Source organism: Mustela erminea, chromosome 17 (assembly GCF_009829155.1).
Source record: "Mustela erminea isolate mMusErm1 chromosome 17, mMusErm1.Pri, whole genome shotgun sequence".
Classification (NCBI taxonomy): Eukaryota; Metazoa; Chordata; class Mammalia; order Carnivora; family Mustelidae; genus Mustela; species Mustela erminea.
The window spans coordinates 70285280-70308981 of NC_045630.1; the positions used below are offsets into that span (position 1 = coordinate 70285280).

General features: G+C 43.0%; 1 protein-coding gene and 1 long non-coding RNA gene across 10 annotated transcripts in view; one reads left to right on the plus strand and one right to left on the minus strand.

The window, feature by feature from the left end:
* NUP210L (nucleoporin 210 like) overlaps window positions 1-23702 on the plus strand; it is an 85382-nt gene that overhangs the window by 35803 nt on the left and 25877 nt on the right. For 7 of the 9 annotated variants that reach the window (XR_004279970.1, XM_032317395.1, XM_032317396.1 and 4 more), the window contains 11 exons: window positions 91-312; window positions 1497-1670; window positions 14378-14570; window positions 18330-18418; window positions 18606-18710; window positions 18948-19049; window positions 19955-20083; window positions 20637-20764; window positions 21727-21859; window positions 22962-23024; window positions 23387-23566. Coding sequence is in view for 8 of the 9 variants with exons in the window: in XM_032317395.1 (XP_032173286.1) it covers window positions 91-312; window positions 1497-1670; window positions 14378-14570; window positions 18330-18418; window positions 18606-18710; window positions 18948-19049; window positions 19955-20083; window positions 20637-20764; window positions 21727-21859; window positions 22962-23024; window positions 23387-23566 (1518 nt within the window). In the remaining variant the exon portion in view is untranslated. The remainder of the gene's footprint in view (window positions 1-90; window positions 313-1496; window positions 1671-14377; window positions 14571-18329; window positions 18419-18605; window positions 18711-18947; window positions 19050-19954; window positions 20084-20636; window positions 20765-21726; window positions 21860-22961; window positions 23025-23386; window positions 23567-23702) is intronic. The other 2 variants (XM_032317398.1, XM_032317399.1) reach the window with 2 other exon arrangements.
* Window positions 16861-19963, minus strand: LOC116575837. The gene is made up of 2 exons (XR_004279972.1): window positions 19026-19963; window positions 16861-17345 (listed from the first exon to the last, which is right to left on the minus strand). It is a non-coding gene; the product is annotated as an uncharacterized LOC116575837 (long non-coding RNA).

Here is a 23702-nt window from a genome sequence, read left to right on the forward strand (position 1 = left end):
AGTCTAATGTCATTGTCAGAATCAACTAGTTTTCACTTTACAGACTGTTGAGTTCCATGACCAATCAAGGGTTTCTTTGAATGTCATCAGGCTGTAAACCCTGTAGAGGTGGCTTTGGTGACGTGGCAGTCTGTGAAGGAAATGGTGTTTGAAGGGGGGCCCCGTCCATGGATCTTGGAGCCCTCCCGATTCTTTCTGGAGTTGAGCATGGAGAAAACAGAGAAAATTGAATTAACACAAGTCCGGCTGCCAGATAAGAGAAAACAGAACCAGTACATCTACCGGGTCTTGTGCCTGGATTTGGGGGAACAAGTAAGTAGGAAAAATATCTTTTTCTAACATTGCTTTTAGCAGTAATACCTCGAGTCTTTTTTGCTTCTAGCCATTCCTTTTCAGATTCTAATAGATTTCATTTAGAGACTCCGTAGGAAAATTCTTTTTTTTTCTTCCAAATTTTTGTTTAAATTCTAGTTAGTTAAAACAGGAAAATTCTGATTATTGATTAGATCTGTGCAGATAAGATAGTAAGTATGTTGCCCTTTATCAGTTGAATTAGTTTTATTATTTTTTTTTTTTAAAGATTTTATTTATTTATTTGACAGAGAGAAATCACAAGTAGATGGAGAGGCAGGCAGAGAGAGAGAGAGGGAAGCAGGCTCCCTGCTGAGCAGAGAGCCCGATGCGGGCCTCGATCCCAGGACCCTGAGATCATGACCTGAGCCGAAGGCAGCGGCTTAACCCACTGAACCACCCAGGCGCCCTAGTTTTATTATTTTAGAAGCAGTGATGGATGCACACACAGCTGTGCCCGCTTCTGTCAAACCAGTAACAAAGGTTTGCAGTTTCACTAGGGTTGAGAATTCAGTGTATGACTCTGTAACCAGCCCACAAAAAATCGATGTATAATTTTAACTTAAAAAGAACTGAGCTTCTTTCTAACATCTCTTGTGAACTTTGCTGTGTATGCGGCTGGGTGTCGGCTGTGTCAGAGCAGAGTCCTCCCCCGTCCGAGCCCTCTTGCCTTTTGTCTCCACAATCTGTTCATTTGGTGCTTCCAGCAGAGAAATGTTGAAACACAAAATAGTTTTTCCACTTTTTACCAACTGATAACAAAAGGTTTGGTGGCGAAAAAGGCTGAAGTAATTGGCCAGAACTGAAATTTTTAAAAGATTTTATTTATTTATTGGACAGAGAAACAGTGAGAGAGGGAACACAAGCAGGGGGAGTGGGAGAGGGAGAAGCAGGCTTCCCGCCGAGCAGGAAGCCCAACGCGGGCTGATCCCAGCCCCTCAGAATTAGATTTTTTAATATTCTCTTTGTTTATAAATCCCCATAATACCCTTGTTTCTCTTAGCCACATGATTCAGAACTATGATGATTACAGTGTCCAAAGGGATCTGGTACCACAGTCTGAATAATTCTGACACGTGTAGATTAGAACAACTGCCATCAATTATCTACCCACAGTTGCCTCTTGCTCTGCTGTTTCTTTAAAGGCTCTGACATTCCGAATTGGAAATCACCCAGGTGTGCTGAACCCCAGTCCAGCTGTGGAGGCCGTGCAGGTGCACTTCATATGTGCCCACCCTGCCAGCATGTCCGTGACCCCAGTCTACAAAGTGCCAGCTGGTGCCCAGCCGTGCCCTCTGCCACAGCACAACAAACAGTTGGTGAGTTGGTGTGTTTCCGCCTAACTTGATACTTTTGCCTTCCACGCCTTTACTTAGAGAAAGTAAAGCTTTTGTCTTATTAAAGTGAAGGAAATATTTGTTATTCTTTTTCTGATAGTGTCTGTAAAGAGTTAATTAAACTAGTTAGAATTGGCTACACTTAGTGACACTTAGTTTGCTTACTGTACATAGGGACATAGCTTGTAATCGTGGCACTAAACAATGAAGATGTCTCTAAACTTCCAGATAGTTTGGGTAGTATCTTTCCCTACCAGATCTTTTATTGTCATTATTGGTAATTAATAGAGTTTATCTCTTCTCTAAACCCACCATGAAGAGTAATGATAAGCAACAATGTAACTAGTAGGGATTGAGGAATAAATGAGTTTTCTAACCTAGAAACTAGAACAACAGACTGTATACTAAATGAGATCGACTTTAATTACAACCATAGGAGAATCGAAGTCCTTTCTTAGCCTATGCAGAACAGAACGATCAGTTGTTCCTATTTTACAGATGGGAGAGTCTTGAGACTCCTAGAGATTGAGTAATTTCTCCAAAGGCATAAAGCTAGAAAATAGCATATCCTGTTCAACTCCAAAGCACATGTTATTGACTTTTATACTATTCTTTTTACTATAAAAGAAGAAGAATATGAGATGCTACAGGTTAGGAACTCTTTTTTTTTTTTTTTCAGAACTAAATTCCACAGGAAATATTATTTGAAGTTTATAAGTGATGTACTCTTTTTAAAATTTTTTACTTTTTAAAAAAGATTTTGTTTATTTATTTGACAGAGAGAGAGAGATCACCGGTAGGCTGAGAGGCAGGCAGAGAGAGAGGGGGAAGCAGGCTCCCCACTGAGCAGAGAGCCCGAGGCGGGGCTCGATTCTGGGACCCTGGGATCATGACCTGAGCTGAAGGCAAAGGCTTAACCCACTGAGCCACCCAGGTGCTCCGATGTACTCTTTTTAAAAAGATGTGTTTAGTTCAGAGAGAGAGAGAGAGAGCGTGGGGGGAGAGGCAGAGGAGGAGGGAGAGAGAAACCCAAGTGGACTCAGAGCTGTGCGTGGACACCGGCACCATCCCACAACCCTGAGATCAGACCTGAGCCAAAACCAAGAGTCTGACACTCAAAGAACTGCACCATGCAGATACCCTATAAATGATTTGCTTTTTAAAAAAGCACTTAGGGAGCACCTGGGTGGCTCAGTCATGAAGCATCTACACCTTCCACTCAGGTCATGATCCCAGGGTCTTGGGATCGAGCCCTGCATCAGCCTCCCTGCTCAGCAGGAACCCTCCTTCTCCCTCTCCCACTCCCCCTGCTTGTGTTCTCTGTCTCTGTCTCTCTGTCAAATAAATAAATAAAATCTTAAAAAAAACCCCACGTAGATGGAGCAGAATAAAAGTTATCCATGTATTTGTCATTCAGTGTCACTTTTTTCAATTGAAATAATTTATAGAAAATTTGTAAGAAAAGGGTGCCCCTGGGTGGCTCAGTTGGTTGAGCGTCAGACTCTTGGTTTTGGCTCAGGTCTGATCGCAGGGTCCTGGGATTGAGCCCCGCATCAGGCGCCGCGCTCGGTGAGGAGTCTGTTTGGGACTCTCTGACTTCCTCTCCTTCTGCCCCTCCCCCTAGCTTATGTGCTCTCTCTCTCTCAAATAGATAAATAAAATCTTAAAAAAAAAATAGAAAATTTGTAAGAAATTTTTTTCTTGGAGCCATTTAGGAGTAATTTACAGACATACTTCCCCATACTTTAGAATTTATTTCTTTTATAAAAATAATTAAGTACAACTTATATACTGTAAAATTCACCCTTTTAAAAGTGTACAAGTAAGGGGTGCCTGGGTGGCTCAGTCAGTGAAGCATCTGCCTTCAGCTCAGGTCATGATCGCAGGGTCCTGGGATCGAGCCCTGCATCTGGGACCCTGCTTCTCTCTTTCCCTCTGCACACACTGTCACTCTCTCTCCCTCGCTCTCTCACAAATAAATAAATAAAATCTTTAAAAAGAAATAGCATACAAATAAGTGTTTTGCAGCCAACTCCAACTGGTCCAACTCCAGAATATTTTCATTTCCCCAAAAAGAAATGCACACCCAGTAGCAGTCACTCCCCATCCCCCCACCCCAGTCCCTAGAAACCACTATCTGTCTCTATGGATTTGCCTCTTCCATATGTTTCATATAAATGGAATCCTATTATATGTGGACGCACCCTTTTTTGGTCAATTTTTTAAAATTTATTTTTTTAATGTTTTCTTTCTTTCTTTTTTTTAAAGGTTTTATTTATTTACTTGACAGAGATCACAAGTAGGCAGAGGGAGAGGAGGAAGCAGGCTCCCCGCCTAGCAGAGAGCCCGATGCGGGGCTCGATCCCAGGACCCTGAGATCATGACCTGAGCCGAAGGCAGCGGCTTAACCCACTGAGCCACCCAGGTGCCCCGGTGGTGGTTGTACTTTTGATGTCATATCTAAGAAATGATTACCTAATCCAAGGGCACAGATATTTATACCTGTGATTTCTCTTTATAGTTTTTAGGCCTTATATTTAGGCCTAGTCCATTTTGAGTTAATTTTTGTTTGTGGTATGAGGTTGGAGTGTACCTTCATTCTTTTGCATGGTGATAATCCACTTAATCCAGCATCATTTGTTAAAAAGGTTAAATGGTCTTGGGCTCTATAAAAAAGAATCTGTTAACCTTGGGACGCCTTTAAAATCTTTGTAGTACGTTTTGAAATTGGGAAGTGTGTGTTCTTCAATTATGTTCTTCATTTTCAAGATTGTTTTGGCTGGGGGCGCCTGGGTGGCTCAGTGGGTTAAGCCGCTGCATTCGGCTCAGGTCATGATCTCAGGGTCCTGGGATGGAGCCCTGCATCGGGCTCTCTGCTCAGCAGGGAGCCTGCTTCCTCCTCTCTCTCTGCCTGCCTCTCTGCCTACTTGTGATCTCTCTCTGTCAAATAAATAAATAAAATCTTTAAAAAAAAAAAAAGATTGTTTTGGCTGTTCTTTCTTTTTTTTTTAGATTTATTTGAGGCACCTGGGTGGCTCAGGCAGTTAAGCATCTGCCTTCAGCTGTAGTCATGATCCCAGGGTCCTAGGATTGAGCCCTGCATGGGCCTCCCTGCTCAGCGGAGAACCTGCTTCTCCCTCTCCCTCTGCCGTTCCCCTGCTTGTGGCTCTCTGGCTTTCTCTATCTCTCTGTCAAATAAATAAATAAAATCTTTAAAAAAAAAACTCTTTAAAAGATTTATTTATTTATTTTAGAGAGAGTGACCGAGCATGAGTAGGAGGAAGGGCTAAGGGAGAGGGAAACAAGCAGACTCCTTGCCATTCAGGAAGCTCAATACGGGGCTCCATCCCAGGATCTCAAGATCATGACTTACGCTGAATACAAGAGTCGGTCACTCCACCAACTGAGCCACTCAGGTGCCCTGTTTTGGCTATTTTGAGTCCCTTGCATTTCTAAATGAATTTTAGAATCATCTTGTCAATTTTGGGGAAAAAAAAAAAGCAGGGATTTTGACAGAGATTAGATTGAATCTCTAGATCAATTTGGGGAGTATTACCATCTTAATAATATTGTCCTCTGATTTATAACCATGGGATATCTTTCCATTTATTTAGGGCTTCTTTAATTTTTTTCAACAGTGTTTTATAGTTTAGAATATACAAGCACTCCTTTTGTTAGATTTATTCCTAAATATTTTCTATAGCAAATTTCCTTGGGGGAAGACATCTGGTCTATAACCATTAAATTTGATATTGGCTGTGGGTTTTTCCGAAGATGCCCTTTATAGGTTGAGGAAGTTTCCTTTTGTTTTTATTTTTTTAAGATTTTATTTTTTCATTTGAGTGAGAGAGCATAGCAGGGAGAGAGGCAGAGGGAGTGGGAGAAGCAGATTCCCTGCTGAGCTGGGAGCCCAACGTGGGGCTCAATCCCAGGACTTGAAGATCATGACCTGAGCCGAAAGCAGACGCCCAACCATCTGACCAACATAGGCGCCATGGGGAAGTTTCCTTTTTAGTTTTTTTAATGTTTTTATTATGAAATAGAAGTGCATTTTTGTTAAATATTCTTTCTGCATCTGCTGAGATGATCATACATTTTTCCCTTTATTCTATCAAGATGATGTGTTACACTGATTGATTTTTCATATGTTGAACCAACCTTGCATTCCTGAAATAAAACCCCCTTGGTCATGACGTATGAACCTTTTTATATATTCCTGGATTCTGTTTGCTAGTATTTTGTTAGTTTTTTTACATCTATATTCATACAAGATTTTGTGGTTTTACTTTTTTGTAGTGTCTTTGGTTTGGTATTAGAATAATACTAGCCTTTGAGAATGAGTTGGGAAGTACTGACTTCCTCTTCTAGTTTTTGGAAGAGCTTATGAAGGGTTGGTATTCAGTATTCTTTAAACATTTGGTAGAATTCACCCATGAAACCATCAGGGCCTAGGATTTCTTTGAATGTTTATGTGTTTCTTTAGTTACTGATTCAGTCTCTTTTCTTGTTATAGGTATAGTCAGATTTTTTATTTTTTCTTGAGTCATTTGTATATAGAGTTTTCCCATTTCGTTTAGGTTATCTAATTTGTAGGCTTAAACAGTTGTTCACAGTAACCCTATGTAACCTTCTTTTTATTTCTTTAAGGATAGTACTAATGTCCCTCCTTTCATTTCTGATTTTAGTAAACTGAGTCTTTCTTAATCATTTCAGCTAAAGGGTGGTCAGTATTGTTGATCTTTTCCAAGGATCAATTTTTAGTTTGGTTAATTTTTTTTTTTTTTTTTTTTACAGACAGAGATCACAAGTAGGCAGAGACACAGGCAGAGAAGAGGCAGAGAGGAGGAAGCAGGCTCCCTGCCGAGCAGAGAGCCCGATGTGGGGCTCGATCCCAGGACCCCGAGATCATGACCTGAGCTGAAGGCAGAGGATTAACTCACTGAGCCACCCAGGCGCCCCTAGTTTGGTTAATTTTTTTCTTTTGTTTTTCTATATTATTTATTTCGCTGTATTCATTATTGTTTCCTTCCTTCTGCTTGGTTTGAATTTAGCTTCTCTATTTTTTCTAGTTTCTCAAAGTGGAAGTTTATGTTATTGATTTGAGATTCTTCTTCTTTTTTTTTAATTTTTAAAGATTTTTTTAAAGATTTTATTTATTTTTAAAGATTTTTTTTAAAGATTTCATTTATTTATCTGACAGGGAGATCACAAGTAGGCAGAGAGGCAGGCAGAGAGAGAGGAGGAAGCAGGCTCCCTGCTGAGTAGGGAGCCCAATGTGGAGCTCAATCCCAGGACCCTGAGATCATGACCTGAGCCGAAGGCAGGAGCTTTGACCCACTGAACCACCCAGGCGCCCTGAGATTCTTCTTTTTTAATATAGATATTTGCAGTTATGTTTTCCACTAAGCATTGCTTTTACTGAATCCCCTAAGTTCTGATATGTTGAGTTTTATTTTCATTTGTCTCAGCATGTTTTCTAATTTACCTTTGATTTCTTCTTTGACCCATTGCTTATTTAGGAGTGTGTTTATTTTCCACCCATCTATGAATATCTCAAATTTCCTTCTGTGTTGATTTCTTTTTTTTTCTTAAAGATATTATTTATTTGACAGAGAGAGATCAGAAGTAGGCAGAGCAGCAGGCAGAGAGAGACAGGGAAGCAGGCTCCCGGCTGAGCAGAGAGGCCAATGTGGGGCTTGATCCCAGGACCCTGAGATCATGACCTGAGCCGAAGGCAGAGGCTTAAGCCACTGAGCCACCCAGGCGCCCCCTTCTGTGTTGATTTCTAATTCCATTGTGATTAGAAAACATACTTTATGATTGAAATCCTTTTGAATTTATATATAAATATTATATGGACCTTATATAAATATATTTGTTTATAAAATGTATTCAGGCTTGTTTTGTGGCTATACATAGGGCCTCTTTTGGAGGACATTTCATGTGCACTTGAGAAGAGTATGTTATGTTGTTGGGTGTGGTGTTCTATAGAACACCACACGTCTAGTAGGTCTCTCTGGTATTCAAGGCTCCTGTTTCCTTGTTGATCTTCTTTCTGGTTCTCTCCGTTATTGAGAGTGGAACTGGAATCTCTGACTGTTATTGTTGGATTGTCTCTTTCTCCCTTAAATTCTCTCAGTTTTGCTTCATGCATTTTGGGGCTCTGTTATTAGGTACATCCGCATTTATAACTATTAAATCTTTTTGGTATATTGACCTTTTGCAACACCACAATGCAATGCTGACACTTCCTGGAGTTGGCTCCAACTCTGTAAGTGTACAGTTCCCAGCAGAACTGCCCTCCCTTCAGATGCCAGCTGCAGGTTCAGGGATCACAGGCCACCCGCATTTCTAACCAACTTGCTATAAATTTGAGGATTCCTATAATCTCTTCCGGTTCAGTAATGTGTCAGAATGACTCGCAGGTACAGCTTTATTATAAAGGATACAGATTGGGACCAGTGAGAGGAAGAGATATAATGAGAGGTCTCAGGGGGACCCAGATCTGGAGCCTCTTCCCATGGAATCAGGTTTGTGGGCAACACACCACGTGCAATACACTGACATGTTCACCAACCAGGAAGCTCTAGAATTTGTATGGGGCTTTATTACATAGATATGCTTAAGTCGTTGACCATGTGCTTGAACGTACTCCAGCTCCCCTTTCCTCCGTGAAAGCTGGGTTGGTAGTACCTGGCTCAGCCCCATCGCTCTGGTCACATGGTCGGTTATCCTGGCCCGACCTAAGTCATTTCAGTGTAAACCCAGGTGCGATCTATGAAGCCCACCATGAATAATGGATACATTCCTACTGCTCAGGAAATTCCAAGTGCTTAGGGGTTAATTCTCAGACACTGAGGACAAAGGCCAGACAATTTCTTTATTATACAACATTCTTTTATCACTCTGTCTCTAGTCCTTCGTTGTCTCTAGGGACAATTTTTGTCTTAAAGTTCATGTTTTTCTCATCCTGCTCTCTCTTGGTAACTGTTTGTACAGTATATCTTTTTTTTTTTTATCTTTGTATTTTTTTACTCTTTGGTCTTTGACTCTAACGTGTTTGTCTTGTCACAGCATAAAGCTGGATCATAGATTTACCTTTAATGTAATGACTGAATCAGGCTGCATTTGCCCCTCTCGTTTTGCTATTTATCATATGCCCTTTTTGTTCCTCTTTTTCTTCACTTCCTTTTGTGTTAAATAAATATTTCTAGGGGCGCCTCGGTGGCTCAGTGGGTTAAGCCACTGCCTTCGGCTCGGGTCATGATGTCTGGGTCCTGGGATCGAGCCCCACATCGGGCTCTCTGCTTAGCAGGGAGCCTGCTTCCTCCTCTCTCTCTGTCTGCCTCTCTGCCTACCTGTGATTTATGTCTGTCAGATAAATAAATAAAATCTTTAAAAATAAATAAATAAATATTTCTAGTGTAACATTTTACTTCTCTTGTCCTTTCTTTTGCTATTTTACTTTGAATTATTTTATTAGTTATTACTCTAGGGAATACAATTAACATCTTAACATTTGACAGTCCAGTTCGGAATAATACCGACTTAATTTCAGTAGTATACAAAACCTTTGTTCCTATTAAACTCCATTTCCTCCCCTTTCTTTGTGCTGTTAGTGTCATAATCTTTATTCATGCATGCTCCTCAAACAGATTTACAATAAGTGCTTTATCCATTTGTCTTTAAAATCAGACAGGAAAAAAAAAAGAATTACAAACAAAAGTCAAAAGTACATGTATGCTGTCTCACATATTTACGTATGTAGTTATCTTTACCAGGCTCTTTATTCATTCCTTCATGGGGATTCAGGTTACTGTCTAATGACCTTTCATTTCAGCCTGAAGGAGCCCCTTTTCTTTCTCGTAGGGCAGGTTTACTAGCAACAAATCCTCTCTGGTTTTGTTATATCTAGGATTATCTTAATTTCTCCTATATTTTAAAAGATTTTATTAATTTATTTGAGAGAGAGCAAGAGAACACAGAGGGAGAAGCAGACTCCGCACTGAGCAGAGAGCCCGATGCGGGACTCGATCCCAGGAGGCTGGGATCATGACCCGAGCTGAAGGCAAACACTTAACTGACTGACCCCCCGCCCCCAGGTTCCTGCTCCTTCATTTTGGAAGGATTATTGTGCTCAATATAGGACTCTTCATTGGCAGTCTTTTTCTCTCATCACATCTTCCATGGTTTCTGATAAAAAAGTAGGTATTAATCTTATGTCCTTCCCTTTCCGCTTTTATGACTCTCTCTTTGTGATTATGACATGTTTAGATGCACATCTCTTTGAATTTATCCTGCCTGGAGTTCTTTGTGTTTCTTGGAGGTTAAATGTTGTTCATCAGTTTGGGAAGTTTCTAGCCATTATTTTTTCAACTATCCTTTCTTCCTCTTTTTTTTTTTCCTTTCTTTTCTTTGTAGGGCTCTCATTTTGCATATATTGATATACTCAATGGTGTCCTGTGGGTCTCTGATGCTATTCATTTTCCTTTATCCTTTTTTCTTGCTGTTCGTTGGACTGGATAATCTCAGCTGACCTATTTTAAAGTTCTCTTATTCTTTCTTCTGCCTATTCAGATCGGCTATTTAGTTCCTCTCGTGAATTTTTCATTGCGATTATACTCTACAATTTCAAAATTTACTTTGGTTCTTTATTGATATCCTCTATATGCTAAGACATTATTATCATACTTTACTTAATTTAAACATAAATTTCATTAGTTCTCTGAACAAAATAGTTGATTCAAAAAGTCTATGTTTATGGGGCACCTGGGTGGTTCATCTGCCTTTGGCTCAGGTCATGATCCCAGGGGCCAGGGACTGAGTCCGTGTTGGGCTCCCTGATCGGGGGAGCCCGCTTCTCCCTCTCCCACTCCCCCTGCTTGTGTTCCCTCTCTCTGTCTCTCTCTGTCAAATAAATAAATAAAATCTTAAAAAAAAAAGTCTTTGTCTACTAAGTCCCATGTCTGAACATCTGCAGGGACAGTGTCCTTTTTTTTTTTTTTAAGGTTTTATTTATTGATAGAGAGAAAGAACAGAGGGAGAGGGAAAAGCAGCCACCCTGCTGAGTAGGAAGGCTGATGCGGGGCTCAATGCCAGGATCCTGAGATCACAACCTGAGCCAAAGGCAGAGGCTTAATCGACTGAGCCACCCAGGCACCCGAACCCCAGGACAGTTTCCATTAACTGTTTTTTTCCCTATGTATGGGCTATCATTTCTTTTTCTTTTTTTAAAGATTTTTATTTATTTATTTGAGAGAGAGAGAGAGAGAGCACAAGCGGGGGTGGGGGAGGGAAAAGGAGGCTCCCCACTGAGCAAGGAGCCCAAGATAGAGGTTAATCCCAGGACCCTGGGATCATGACCCGAGCAGAAGGCAGATGCTTAACTGACTGAGCCACCCAGGTGTCCCTACTTTCTTGTTTCTTTGCATTTCTAATGATGTTTGGTCGAAAACTTGACATGTTTTTTTTTTTCAGATTTTATTTATTTGACAGAGCATGCATGCTCACAAGCAGGGAGAGCAGCGGACAGAGGGAGAGGGAGAAGCAGTCTCTCCGTGGAGCAGGGATCCTGATACGGGGCTCAGTACCAGGACCCTGGGATCATGACCTGAGCTGAAGGCATATGCTTAATGGACTGAGCCACCCGGGCGCCCCAAAACATGACAAATAGGTTAAATAGCATTAATTGTCACGGCCAGCGCGACAAATCGGCCAGGAAAATATGAGGGCTAAGAGGATGGTGAAAGAAATTAAGAGACAAAGAGATGGGGGCAGGAGGGACACTGAAGATGATGTCCAACAGTACCGATTTTACTCCACATCTTACAATCATTTATAAGGCAGACCAGAATAGGAGGAGTAATACATCAGTACCTAGTCAGATGACCGCAAGTTTCTATAACAAGTTTACATTAACTACCAGCAAACTTTGTGATACCAGGTAGTTTCGGCTAAAGCCATTAGCAAGGCAATCAACCAGGGAGTGGGTTATGGGCGGTACAGAACCACAAGGACCAACTGAGAATTCATGACCCTGACCACGTTGTTCCCTTCTGTAGGGGGAGTGTGTGCAAGTCACATAGCACAGACCCTTTCTCAGTGTTACTCAACTTTCCCATCCTTAACCTTGTCAAGGTGTCCGGACTTTGAAGGAGACGCAAGTCAGGGCCTGGTTTGATCCTTGGCTCCAACCATGCCATAGCCTCCAACACATAATCTAGCAATTCTGAAATCATATTGTTCCCTCACTAGGTTTTGCGGCTGTTACTGGTTTTTGTTGTGGTAGTGGTAGCTGTTCAGTGACCTTTCTAGTTCTGTAATGTCTGTATTTCTTTGTCCCTTGTGGTCACTCAAGTCTCTGCATGCTTAGCTTTGTGATCAGCTAAATTGTTGGATATCAGTTTCCTCAATTCCAGGTATTTTGGGGGGGAGTATATTAAATTTATATATAAATTCAGAACAACTGAAATTTTTTTTAAAGATTTTATTTATTTATTTGACAGAGGGAGATCACAAGTAGGCAGAGAGGCAGGCAGAGAGAGGAAGGGAAGCAGGCCCCCTGCTAAGAGAGAGCCCGATGCGGGACTCGATCCCAGGACCCTTAGATCATGACCTGAGCCCAAGGCAGTGGCTTAACCTACTGAGCCACCCAGGTGCCCAACAACTGAAATTTTTATGACACTGAGTCATCTTAGTCATCCTGTCCCCCCAAAATAAATAAATAAATATATATATATATATATATATATAGAGAGAGAGAGAGAGAGAGAGAGAGAGATCAAATCTAGATCAAAAATTAAAAAATAAGTATAAAGGATATTTTGAGAGACATTGGGGAAAACTGACTATATATTAGATGATATTGAATTAATATATTTTTTAAATTTTATGTATTTATTTATTTTTTAAAAAGATTTTATTTATTTATTTGACAGAGATCACAGTAGGTGGAGAGGCAGGCAGAGAGAGAGGGAGGAAGCAGGCTCTCTGCTGAGCAGAGAGCTCGATGTGGGGCTCGATTCCAGGACCCTGAGATCATGACCTGAGTCGAAGGCAGAGGCTTTAACCCACTGAGCCACTCAGGCACCCCAATATTCTTTTTTTAAAAGATTTTAATTTGTTTATTTGACAGAGATCACAAGTAGGCAGAGAGGCAGGCAGGGTGGGGTGGGGGAAGCAGGCTCCCCGCTGAGCAGAGAGCCCAATGCGGGGCTCAATCCCAGGACCCTGAGATCCTGACCTGAACTGCAGGCAGAGGCTGTAACCCACTGAGCCACCCAGGCGCCCCTTGAAGTAATATTCTAATGTCTGATAATATTGTTTTTGTTACTTAGAATGTTCTCATTCATAGGAATGCGTGCTAAAATATTTACGGATAAGGTGCCATGATACTTATATCATTTAGCAAAAAAGAAGAATAAAAGACACACATACAAATGGAGGAAGGAAAGTAGAGGGAGAAAAAGATGAGGCGAACGGTAAACCCAGAGGAAGGGCTCCATTCATACTATTCTTTCAACATAACTGTAGGTCTGAAAATTATCAAAGAGAGGCTCCTGGGTTCTCAGTCTGTTGAGCATCCGACTCTTGGTTTCAGCTCAGGTCAAGATCTCAAGGTCATGAAATTGAGCACCACATCGAGCTCTGTGCTCAGCAGGGAGTCTGCTTGAAATTCTTTCCCTCCCTCTACTGCCCACCCCAAATAAAAAAATAAATCTTTTTTTTTAATTATTGAAGATTGTATTTATTTATTTGACAGACAGAGATCACAAGTAGGCGGAGAGGCAGGCAGAGAGAGAGGAGGAAGCAGGCTCCCCGCTGAGCAGAGAGCCCGATGCGGGGCTCGATCCCAGGACCCTGGGATCATGACCTGAGCCAAAGGCAGAGGCTTAATCCACTGAGCCACCCAGGAGCCTCTAAAAAAATAAATCTTAGGGGCACCTGGGTGGCTCAGTGGATTAAGCCGCTGCCTTCGGCTCAGGTCATGATCTCAGTGTCCTGGGATCGGGCCCCGCGTCGGGCTCTCTGCTCAGCGGGAGCCTGCTTCTCTCTCTCTCTCTCTGCCTGACTCTCTGCCTACTTGTGAGCTCTCTCTCTGTCAAATAAATAAATAAAATCTTAAAAAATAAATAAATAAATAAATAAATAAATCTTAAAAAAAAAAAGAAAGAAAGAAAATTGTCAAAGAGAAAAGAATGGGATAAACATGAGCCCTTGCTTCAGGGGTATCTCAATGCCTCCTAAACTATTGTTTTTTCTTTTTCTTTTTAAAAATTTTTAATAGATTTTAGTTATTTAGGGGCACCTGGGTGGCTCAGTGGGTTAAAGCCTCTGCCTTCAGCTTGGGTCATGATCCCAGGGACCTGGGATCGAGCCCCACATTGGGCTCCCCGCTCAGCAGAGAGACTGCTTCCCCACCTCTCTCTCTGCCTGCCTCTCTGCCTACTTGTGATCTCTGTCAAATGAATAAATAAAATTTTTAAAAAAGAGATTTTAGTTATTTATTTGACACAGAGAGAGAAACATGAACAAGCAGTGGGAGAGGGAGAGGGAGAAACAGACTCCCTACTGAGCAGAGAGCCCGATGTGGGGATTGATCCCAGGACCCTGAAATCATGACCTGAGCTGAAGGCAGACCCTTAACGACTAAGCCACCAGGCGTCCCTCTCTCTATTTTTTTAATGCAGATTCCTGTATCAAGCCTGAGGGACACCGTTCTGGAACTGGCAGTGTTTGATCAACACAGGAGAAAGTTTGATAATTTCAGTTCGCTAATGCTGGAATGGAAATCCTCAAATGAAACACTAGCTCATTTCGAAAATTATAATTCCGTGGAGATGGTAGCAAAGGATGACGGCAGTGGGCAGACTCGCCTACATGGTATTTTGGTGACTTATAAATCCTTTTACATGTCTGCTTAGTGTTTCTGCACTGGTGCCCTTGGGTAACAGTTTATTTCAGATTTCATCATATCTCTCTTTTCATCTTTGATCATTGTATGTTTTAGCAAATGTATATAAAGATTTCTTGTTGCAAAGTCAGGGTCTAGGATCCAACATTTCTCACAGGAACATAAAATTAATTTTTAATCTATTTATTATATATTATTTGCCTAATGTTATAAAAATTGCATTCATTTATTAGAAAATATTTATTGAGTGACTGTTACATGTAGGACCCTGTGCTAGGCACCTGAAGATGGAGTGGCATATGAGATAGTCGTGGCCTCTGCCCTCATATGTATGTGTGTGTGTATATAAATATGTATATATATATGCCTCTGCCTTTGTATAAATATTTTTTAAAGATTTTATTTATTTATTTATTTATTTATTATTTATTCTAGAGGCGGGTAGGGGCAGAGGGAAAGGAAGAGAGAGAATCTCAAGCAGATTCCCTGCTGAGTGTGGAGCCCAGTGCAGAGCTCGATCTTATGACCCTGAGATCAAGACCTGAGCCAAAACCAAGAGCCGATGCTTAACCGACGGAGCCACCCAGGTGCCCCACTCATAGACTTTAGATATTACAATTGTGTTAGGTGTTTTGAAGGACAAAGATGGGGTGCTGTAAGAGTTAGAGAACCTAACGTAGTTCAGAACAGAGAAGGCCGCCCAGGAAAATAACATTTACACTGAGACCTGAGGGGGCGGCCAAAAGGGGAAACAGAGTGAGAATAAGGTGAGCGACTTTTACAGAGGGACCGGAGGGACCAGCAGGGGTTCTGAGAGAGAGCAGCAAGCCCTCACGTGGCCTCAGTCCTCCGTCCTCTGCTTGTGTCACGTTTGCCAATTCACCAAAGCAGTCACCTACCCAGATCGACACAAGGTGGACAAGCCCTTCTCAAGGACACGGGTGTAAGCAGGCAAGCTTCACCGCAGGCCAGTGACAGGGAAGTCTGCCGCAGAGCGATCCCCAAGTGAAGGAAGAGGTCCAGAAGGTAACTTTTCAGTTTCCGGCATGAAGGTTTGGATGGACGGTGCAACCATTCATGGGATGAGAAACGCTTAGAGGAGAAGGTTCAGCCTTCTCCACACACACAGGGAGTGCAGCCACAGGCCAAGTCTGAAAGCTCCGCTAGGGAACGCGGCAGCACGATATTCATGTGTATGTACTACTGTAACTGTGACACCAGCCGTGCGCTGCACTTCGTGTGAAACCTGGTAGCAAGGAGGGGCGCCCGGCTGGCTCAGTCGGTGGAGCATGCGACTCTTGATCTCAGGTTGTGGGTTCGAGTCTCACATTACCTGCAGAGATTACTTTAAAATCTTAAAAAAAAAGTAGCAAGGAAAGAGATGCTCTTTACTTGCTGTAACAGTCAACCACCAGATACCATCCGTGTGCCTTCTCTTTTCTGATTTTATCCCTTCCTCTAACTCCGTCACTGTGTCCTCATGTCTGCCCATGTAACCACAGGAGCCTCCTGGCTGACCTCCCTGTGCCTGTGCTGCCCTCTAATCTGTCCTCCACACTGCTGTCTAGATTACCTTCCTAAAGTACAGATCCAAACCTCTTCCTTGAGAGAGGCACCTGGGGCGCCTGGCTGGCACATTCAGTTCGGCATCTGACTCTGGGTTTCAGCTCAGGTCTTGATCTCAGTGTCCTGAGATTGAGCCTCGCATCAGGCTCTGAGCTCAGTGGGGTGTCTGCTCTCTCTCTCCCTCTGCCCCGGCCCCACTCTCTCTCTGTGTCTCTCTCAACTTAAATCAATCAATCAATCCATCCATCAATCAATCTTTTCACAAATTGTTCTGGCTACTGTGGCCTGAAGTCTACAACATGCCAAACGCCGTACCGGATGTGACCCTTGTAACAGCCCTGGTACAGTGTTACTCCCGTGATGTCAGTGTGTCCCTCCATCATTTGTTGAGTTCTTACTATATTCAAGGTGCAGTTTTAAGCTTTGAGATTACAGCAGGAAAATAGGGGAAGCAGCAAGCTCTCTGACACCGAAGCCCAAGCTGTCAGCAACTTACTCTCCTGTCACCGCCCTGCTGGGGGGGCCTCCCCGAGTCTTTCAGGATAAAATCCCTGTGGTCCAGCTTACCATACCAACCCCGGCCTACCTCTCTGGCTCCACCTGCTGTTACTACCCATGTATACTCTATATTTTTTCACACTCAACAACTTCATTTATTTATTAAAAGGGTTTTTTTTAAGGTTTTATTGTTTTAAGTCATCTCTACACCCAACGTGGGGCTTGAACTGATGACCACAAGATCAAGATTGCACACTCCTCTGGCTGAGCCAGCAAGGGCCCCCTACTCACAACTTGATATCCTTAGCCATGACAAGGCTTCTCGTACCTCTTCCCTTTCACATGTTTATGTTTTCTTTTCTTGCACCGTCACGGGGCTGAAATTTTCCTCTTGCCCTCTGGAAGTTTTCTGTTCCTCTATATTACCTATCTAAGGAAAGTATTCCTTTTCTGTGCTCTGCACAGAGCAGCACTCACACTCGGTATGGTAGTGGTTGGTTTCCGTCTCAATCATCATAGTAAACCCTGCAGGCTTCTTGGAAAGCGAGGCTTGTGTTTTCTTCTTCATCTCTGCCTCCTCATCATCTGGCGCAGTCCCTGCAGTAGCCCCGCAGAAAATCTGTGTTCATGGACGGCCGGAGCATCCTGTGGAACCCCCAGACTCAGGCGCATTCATACTACTATTTGGAAGATAAAACAAAAATTGACTTAAGTGGCAGATTTATGGTAAAGTTTTAAAAAAAGAAAGAAAAAAAAGAATAAATAGGTAAAACAGAGTCAGATTACAGAAAGTGTCAAATACTAGTTGAAGGAGTTTGAATTTCTGTAATGAGGAATAGTTGTTTAAAGTGGCCCAGCTGAGGGGCGCCTGGGTGGCTCAGCTGGTTCAGTGTCTTCCCCGCATCCAGCTTCCTGCTCAGCAGGGAGCCTGCTTCGCCCTCCCTCTCTCTCTCTCTCTCTCTCTCTCTATCTTTTTTTTTTTTTTAAAGATTTTACTATTTATTTATTTGACACAGAGAGAGAGAGCACAAGAAGGGGGAGCAGCAGGCAGAGGGTAAGGAGAAGCAGGATCTCTTCTAAGCAGGGAGCCTCATGTGGAACTTGATCCCAGGACCCTGGGATCAAGACCTGAGCCGAAGGCAGACACTTAATGGACTGAGCTACCCAGGCGCCCCCTCACTCCAATTTTTAAACTAAAAAATTTCTCCATACACGGTTGTCAGTCTGTGTTTGGACCCACAGACCATTAGAGTTGGAACGAATTTTAGACTTTGCCTAGCCCAAACCCTCATTTAAAAAAGAAACTGATGGGGCACCTGGGTGGCTCAGTGGGTTAAGCCTCAGCCTTCGGCTCAGGTCATGATCTCAGGGTCCTGGAATTAAGCCCCGCATCGGACTCTCTGCTCAGCGGGGAGCCTGCTTCCCTCCGCCCCCACCTCTGCCTGCCTCTCAGCCTACTTGTAATTTCTCTGTCAAATAAATAAAATCTTTAAAAAAAAAATAGCAATCAACACAAAAACTCAGTTTTCTGTTTCTTGTGTTTCCCCAGAAAGTATTTGTTATCTTCCTGCAGTAGAACATCATTTGGAAAAAAATAGGGCAGAATTTGGTTTTCTGGAGACACTTTTGTAGTCTACATGTTACCGTTTCTCACATGTCTCCAGGTCATCAGGTCCTTAAAGTACATCAGTTAAAAGGGACTGTACTCATCGGAGTCAATTTTGTGGGCTACTCAGAGAAGAAAAGTCCAGAGGTAAGAAATAGGAATCACTGAAATATAAGGCTCTTCATTTCTAACTTTAAAAAAAGAACAAAAATCACTACATCACTTGCAACTGATGTAAATCTGAGAACTGTGCACCTCTCTGATTCTGTTATCTGTGGTGCATGAAAGAACTCTGGAATCTTTTCTCACCTTTGTGGTGATTGTGCATTTCTAGAAACTTTCCAACTTGCCCAGATCTGCAGCTGTGGAGCTGCTCCTGGTGGACGATGTGACCGTACTGCCTGAGAATGCCACCATCTATAACCACCCTGATGTGAAGGTGAAAGTTGGAGGGGTTGAGTCAAATGGGATCGCATGGGAGGGGAGAGTGTGAGGTGACTGAGATGAACAGTAAGGCAATGAAAACAAGCTAACTTCTGTGTTGAGAATCCCTGATAAGTTTAGGTAACCTGTGCGTAATAATTAGGTGCAGCACCCTTGGTAGTCATACTGTGATAATCTTGGTTTGTCTTTGGCCCAAAGAAGATGGAGTGTTGTCTGTCTCATTTTTCCCTAGGAGATATTTAGCCTTGTGGAAGGATCTGGTTATTTTCTGGTCAACAGCAGTGAGCAGGACATTGTCACCGTCACTTACATGGAAGCAGAAAGTTCTATCCAGGTGAGGTCTAGAGATAGTCCCAGGTTGACAGTCTTGGGTTAAAGTTTATCCTTGTACAAGAATGATTGGAAAATTCCACTGTGAGTCTCAGACTTGTTACAAAAGTAACATTTGCCTCATTATTTAACCTTAGTAGATTCTCCAACCCAAAACAAGCTTTTTTTTTTTCTTTCTTCAACTAGCTGGGCAATTTTTGTTTCTAATGGAACCAACAGTGTAGAAGACATCTAATTATAAGATTTCCATAAAAAGAGGGTTCATTTCTATACATTTCAAAGCAAGAACTGTGGGGACAATTAGTTGTACTGTTGACTTCATAACCTGAGTGTAGGCTATTTCTGGCCAGGGTGTGATGACTCGATATATTAAGCCGTGTTTGCAGTCAACATGCCAAGGGATTTACTTTTAATTGACGTTCAGTAATAAAAACAGTAGCTTATATTAACATATGTATGTATTCCCCTTCCTTCTAAGAGCTCAAAGAAATTTCTCTCTCCTCGGTCATACTGTTTAGCGGGGGAGATTGCAGCGCTGGGGACAGAGTTTGGAAGGACCTGTTGTGCCGGGCGGGATCCCAGCCCGTGACAGAAACAGGTTCTTCTCATGCTTCCTCCCCCTCTCGTGGCTTCAGCATATCTTCATGAAATCCCTTCCCTGCTCATAGTCAAGACAGCTGGATAAGTGCGCCGGACTCCGCTTGAATTCAGTCAGCTTCATCCTTGCTCCTTACCCTTGGTGTGCGGTAAGGGTGCAGATTGTGCTGTGCCTGCACCGCGCGCTGTGACCTCTCAGTTCCCATCACAAAGGAAGTAAGGCGTTGTATTTTGTGCTTTGAATGGAAATGGCTGCTATGATTATGTTTGGAGCATGTGTCCTTTCTCACCCGGCCATCTTCTTCCTTCTAGTTAGTTCCGGTACACCCTGGGTTTCTCACCTTGGAGGTCTACGATCTGTGCTTGGCTTTCCTGGGTCCAGCAGTGGCCTACCTCAGGGTGTCAGACATACAGGAGCTGGAGCTCGATCTGATTGATAAGGTGAGAGGTATCAGAGAAGCCGGCCTCATTTGCGCTCTGTAGCCTCACTTGCAATGGTCTGTGTGGTCTGCGCGTGCAGCAGGCCTTTAGTGATGTGAGCGGAAATGCTCCTTAAAGAACCACATTCCAGGGACGCCTGGATGGCTCAGTTGGTCGGGCAGCTGCCTTCGGCTTGGGTCAAGATCCCAGCGTTCTGGGATCGAGTCCCACGTCGGGCTCCTTGCTTGGCAAGGAGCCTGCTTCTCCCTCTGCCTCCATCTGCCAGTGCTCACTCTCTCTCTCTCTCTGACAAATAAATAAAATCTTAAAAAAAAAAAAAAAAAGAGGACTATTATTAAAAAAAAAAAAAAAAAGAACCACATTTCAGCATCACAGGCGACGCGAGTACTGCAGAGCAGATAACCTAGCGCATGTTGAGTAGGGTGATTTGATAAAGGGCTCACCCGGAGCATTCAGCACAAACAAAATAGTCTGTCACCCTGAAAGACTTAGTTAGACTGTCCTTGGTGAATGAAACACTTTCACTAAAATTATTTTTCTCTTTTACTACCAGGTTGAAATAGGTAAAACTGTGTTAGTGACTGTGAGGGTTCTTGGCTCTTCCAAACGCCCATTCCGAACTAAATACTTCAGAAACATGGAGCTCAGACTGCAGTTGGCTTCTGCCGTTGTCACCCTGACGTGAGTGCCACCTCAGCGCTTCCGTCTCCCCATGCTGGGCGTCAGGAGTCCGATCTCCCCGCATGACTTCACATCTTCTTTGGTCCTTTTCTGCAGCCTTTCAGCCCATACTGCCCCTGTCTTCAGCCCTCCGCACCCTCAGAGGTGTTGTTTCGGGACAAACCCTCATGTCTTGTGAATATTTCCATTTTATGAAACTCTCCTTGGATGGTATCGTCTGGGGTGCCTCAGCCTGGAGGACCTTCAAAACTCTTATCTAGAGAGAGAGGTGCTGGTGTCCCCTCTGCAAAAGGGGGACCGAGAACTCCAAGTTGCTCGAGTACTTATGGTTTGTTTTTTTTTTAAGATTTTATTTATTTATTTGAGAGAGAGACAGTGAGAGAGAACATGAGCGAGGAGAAGGTCAGAGAGAGAAGCAGACTCCCTGTGGAGCTGGGAGCCCGATGCGGGACTCGATCCCGGGACTCCGGGATCATGACCTGAGCCGAAGGCAGTCGTCCAACCAACTGAGCCACCCAGGTGTCCCGAGTATTTATGGTTTTGTTTATGGTTTTGTTGCCCTTGTTCCTTTGGGGCCTTAGAACAAACGCTCAGCCTTCAGGAGCTTCCTGCCATTGCCATGAACTTCGTCTTGACTCTGGAAATTTATTTTCAGGCAATTCTCTTTAGCTAGAGTTAAAATGAGCAGAGAATGTTATACATCTTAGAAAGAAGCATAACTGGCTACTCTTAAAATAAAAAATATATTTTTTAAGGATTTTATTTATTCATTTTGGGAGGGGGCTTAGGGAGAGGGAAAGGGACTAGCAGACTCTGTGCAGGGCTCGGCAAGGGGCTCCGTCCCCCACCCCAAGACCAGGACCCAAGCCAAAACCAACAGTTGGACGCTCAACTCACAGCCACCCACGTGTCCCAAAATCAAATCTTTCTTCCTTACAAACACACATGTCTTGTCTTTCCAGGCTAATGGAGGAACAGGATGAATACTCTGAAAATTATATCCTTCGAGCTGTTTCTGTTGGGCAAACCACACTTGTGGCTATTGCCAGGGACAAGATGGGGAGGCAATTCACATCAGCTCCTCGCCAAATTGAGGTAAGGAAATTATCTCATCCACAGTTAGTATCGTATCTTCTTTAGCTTTATTCATCTTTTTTCTGTTTAGTTTGCACAAGTTAAAAATTATTTGACTCAATAAAATGATAGTTGTCTAACTCTTGAAATAATACATAATATGTTTTAGGTTTTCGTTTTTCTGTATAAAAGTAAAATACTTCTTGTAGAAAATTTGAAAGCAAGAGAAATAATAAAGATGCAGAGTGAAAGTCACCTGTAATTCCACTACTTAGAGGCAAACGTTCATTGTTAATAATCCTTCACTTCTTCCCCATGCCTATTTAACATAGATGAATCATACTGCTTTTTTCATCTTAATCCTTTATCAAAAGTATTTTTTATGTCATTAAAAGCTCATTGTTGGCCAGGTGTTGGCAATTATTGAAGCTGGGTAATAGGTATCTGTACCTGAGAGTTATTATACTGCTTTCTCTACTTTTATATATGTTGGGAAAAAAGTATAAAAGAAAGATTATTATAAACATAACTTTAATGACTTTTAGGGCACCTGGGTGGCTCAGTCGGTTAAGCATCTGACTTTGGCAGAGGTCATGATCTCAGGATCAAGTCCCAGGGGGTTCTCTGCTCAGCGGGGAGTCTGCTTCTCCCTCTCCCTCTCCTCTGTGCCCTCCGTCCACTCTCTCTCTCTCACGTAAATAAATACAGGGGCTCCTGGGTGGCTCAGTGGGTTAAAGCCTCTGCCTTCAGCTCAGGTCATGATCTCAGGGTCCTGGGATCGAGCCCCGCCTCGGGCTCTCTGCTCAGCAGGAAGCCTGTTTCCCCCTGTCTCTCTGCCTCCTCATAACCTCTGTCTGTCAAATAAATAAAATCCTTTTTAAAAAAAGGAAAATAAACAAAATCTTTTTTTAAAATGACCACTTTTATTCCAATAAGTGGACATAAAATTTTTTAAGCATTCTCATTTATTTTTTGCTATTATAAATAAAACATATATCTATAAATAAAGTTAAATACATGTCTGTGTATAGGATTTTTTCCCCCCTAGAATAAGCTGCATGATCATTTATTATGAAATTGATTCTGGTCTGTCCCTGTTGTCTTTTTGGTCTTTTCCTTCAAGGTGTTTCCTCCCTTCAGACTTGTTCCAGAGAAAATGACACTGATCCCAGCTAACATGATGCAGGTGATCTCAAAGTCAGGAAATACGATGTCCCCTTCCTTCTCGCCCTGCTCTGCCCCGCGCTCCGCCTGTGCGCGCTCTTCTTCCTGCTGGCGCCCTCTTGTCTACTCCCGCCAAGTACAGCAGGACCCGATAAAGAAGGAACTTAGTACCTTCACGCCCCCTAATGAGCAGGGTATCACCTACCTCTGGGAACACCCAGATCATATGCGGCCCTTGTGTTTCTTCTCCATATGAGTTGCTGTGGGATGTGTCCTCTGGGAAGTGGTGGGGAGTAAGAGGTCGAATTGCTCGGACAAATGCTGGGGGAAGAGGTGGGATTTCTCCCCGTGTTCCAGGCCTCTGCTCGCATGTGTCAATTCTAGGTCATGTCTGAAGGTGGCCCCCAGCCGCAATCTATCATCCACTTCTCCGTCAGTAACCAGACGGTGGCTGTGGTGAATAGGCGGGGGCAAGTCACAGGGAAGGTAGTCGGCACAGCTGTGGTCCACGGCACCATCCAGACAGTAAATGAAGATACTGGCAAAGTCATTGTGTTTTCCCAGGTATTGGTTCTTTGCTCTGCTTCCACTTTTCTATCTGGGAGCCAAATTGGGACATGGGGGGGCGCTGAGGGAGGGTGTCAGTAGCTCAGAAAAACCCCTGGAGCGCCTTACGTGGCGTTCTCTTAACCAAGCATGG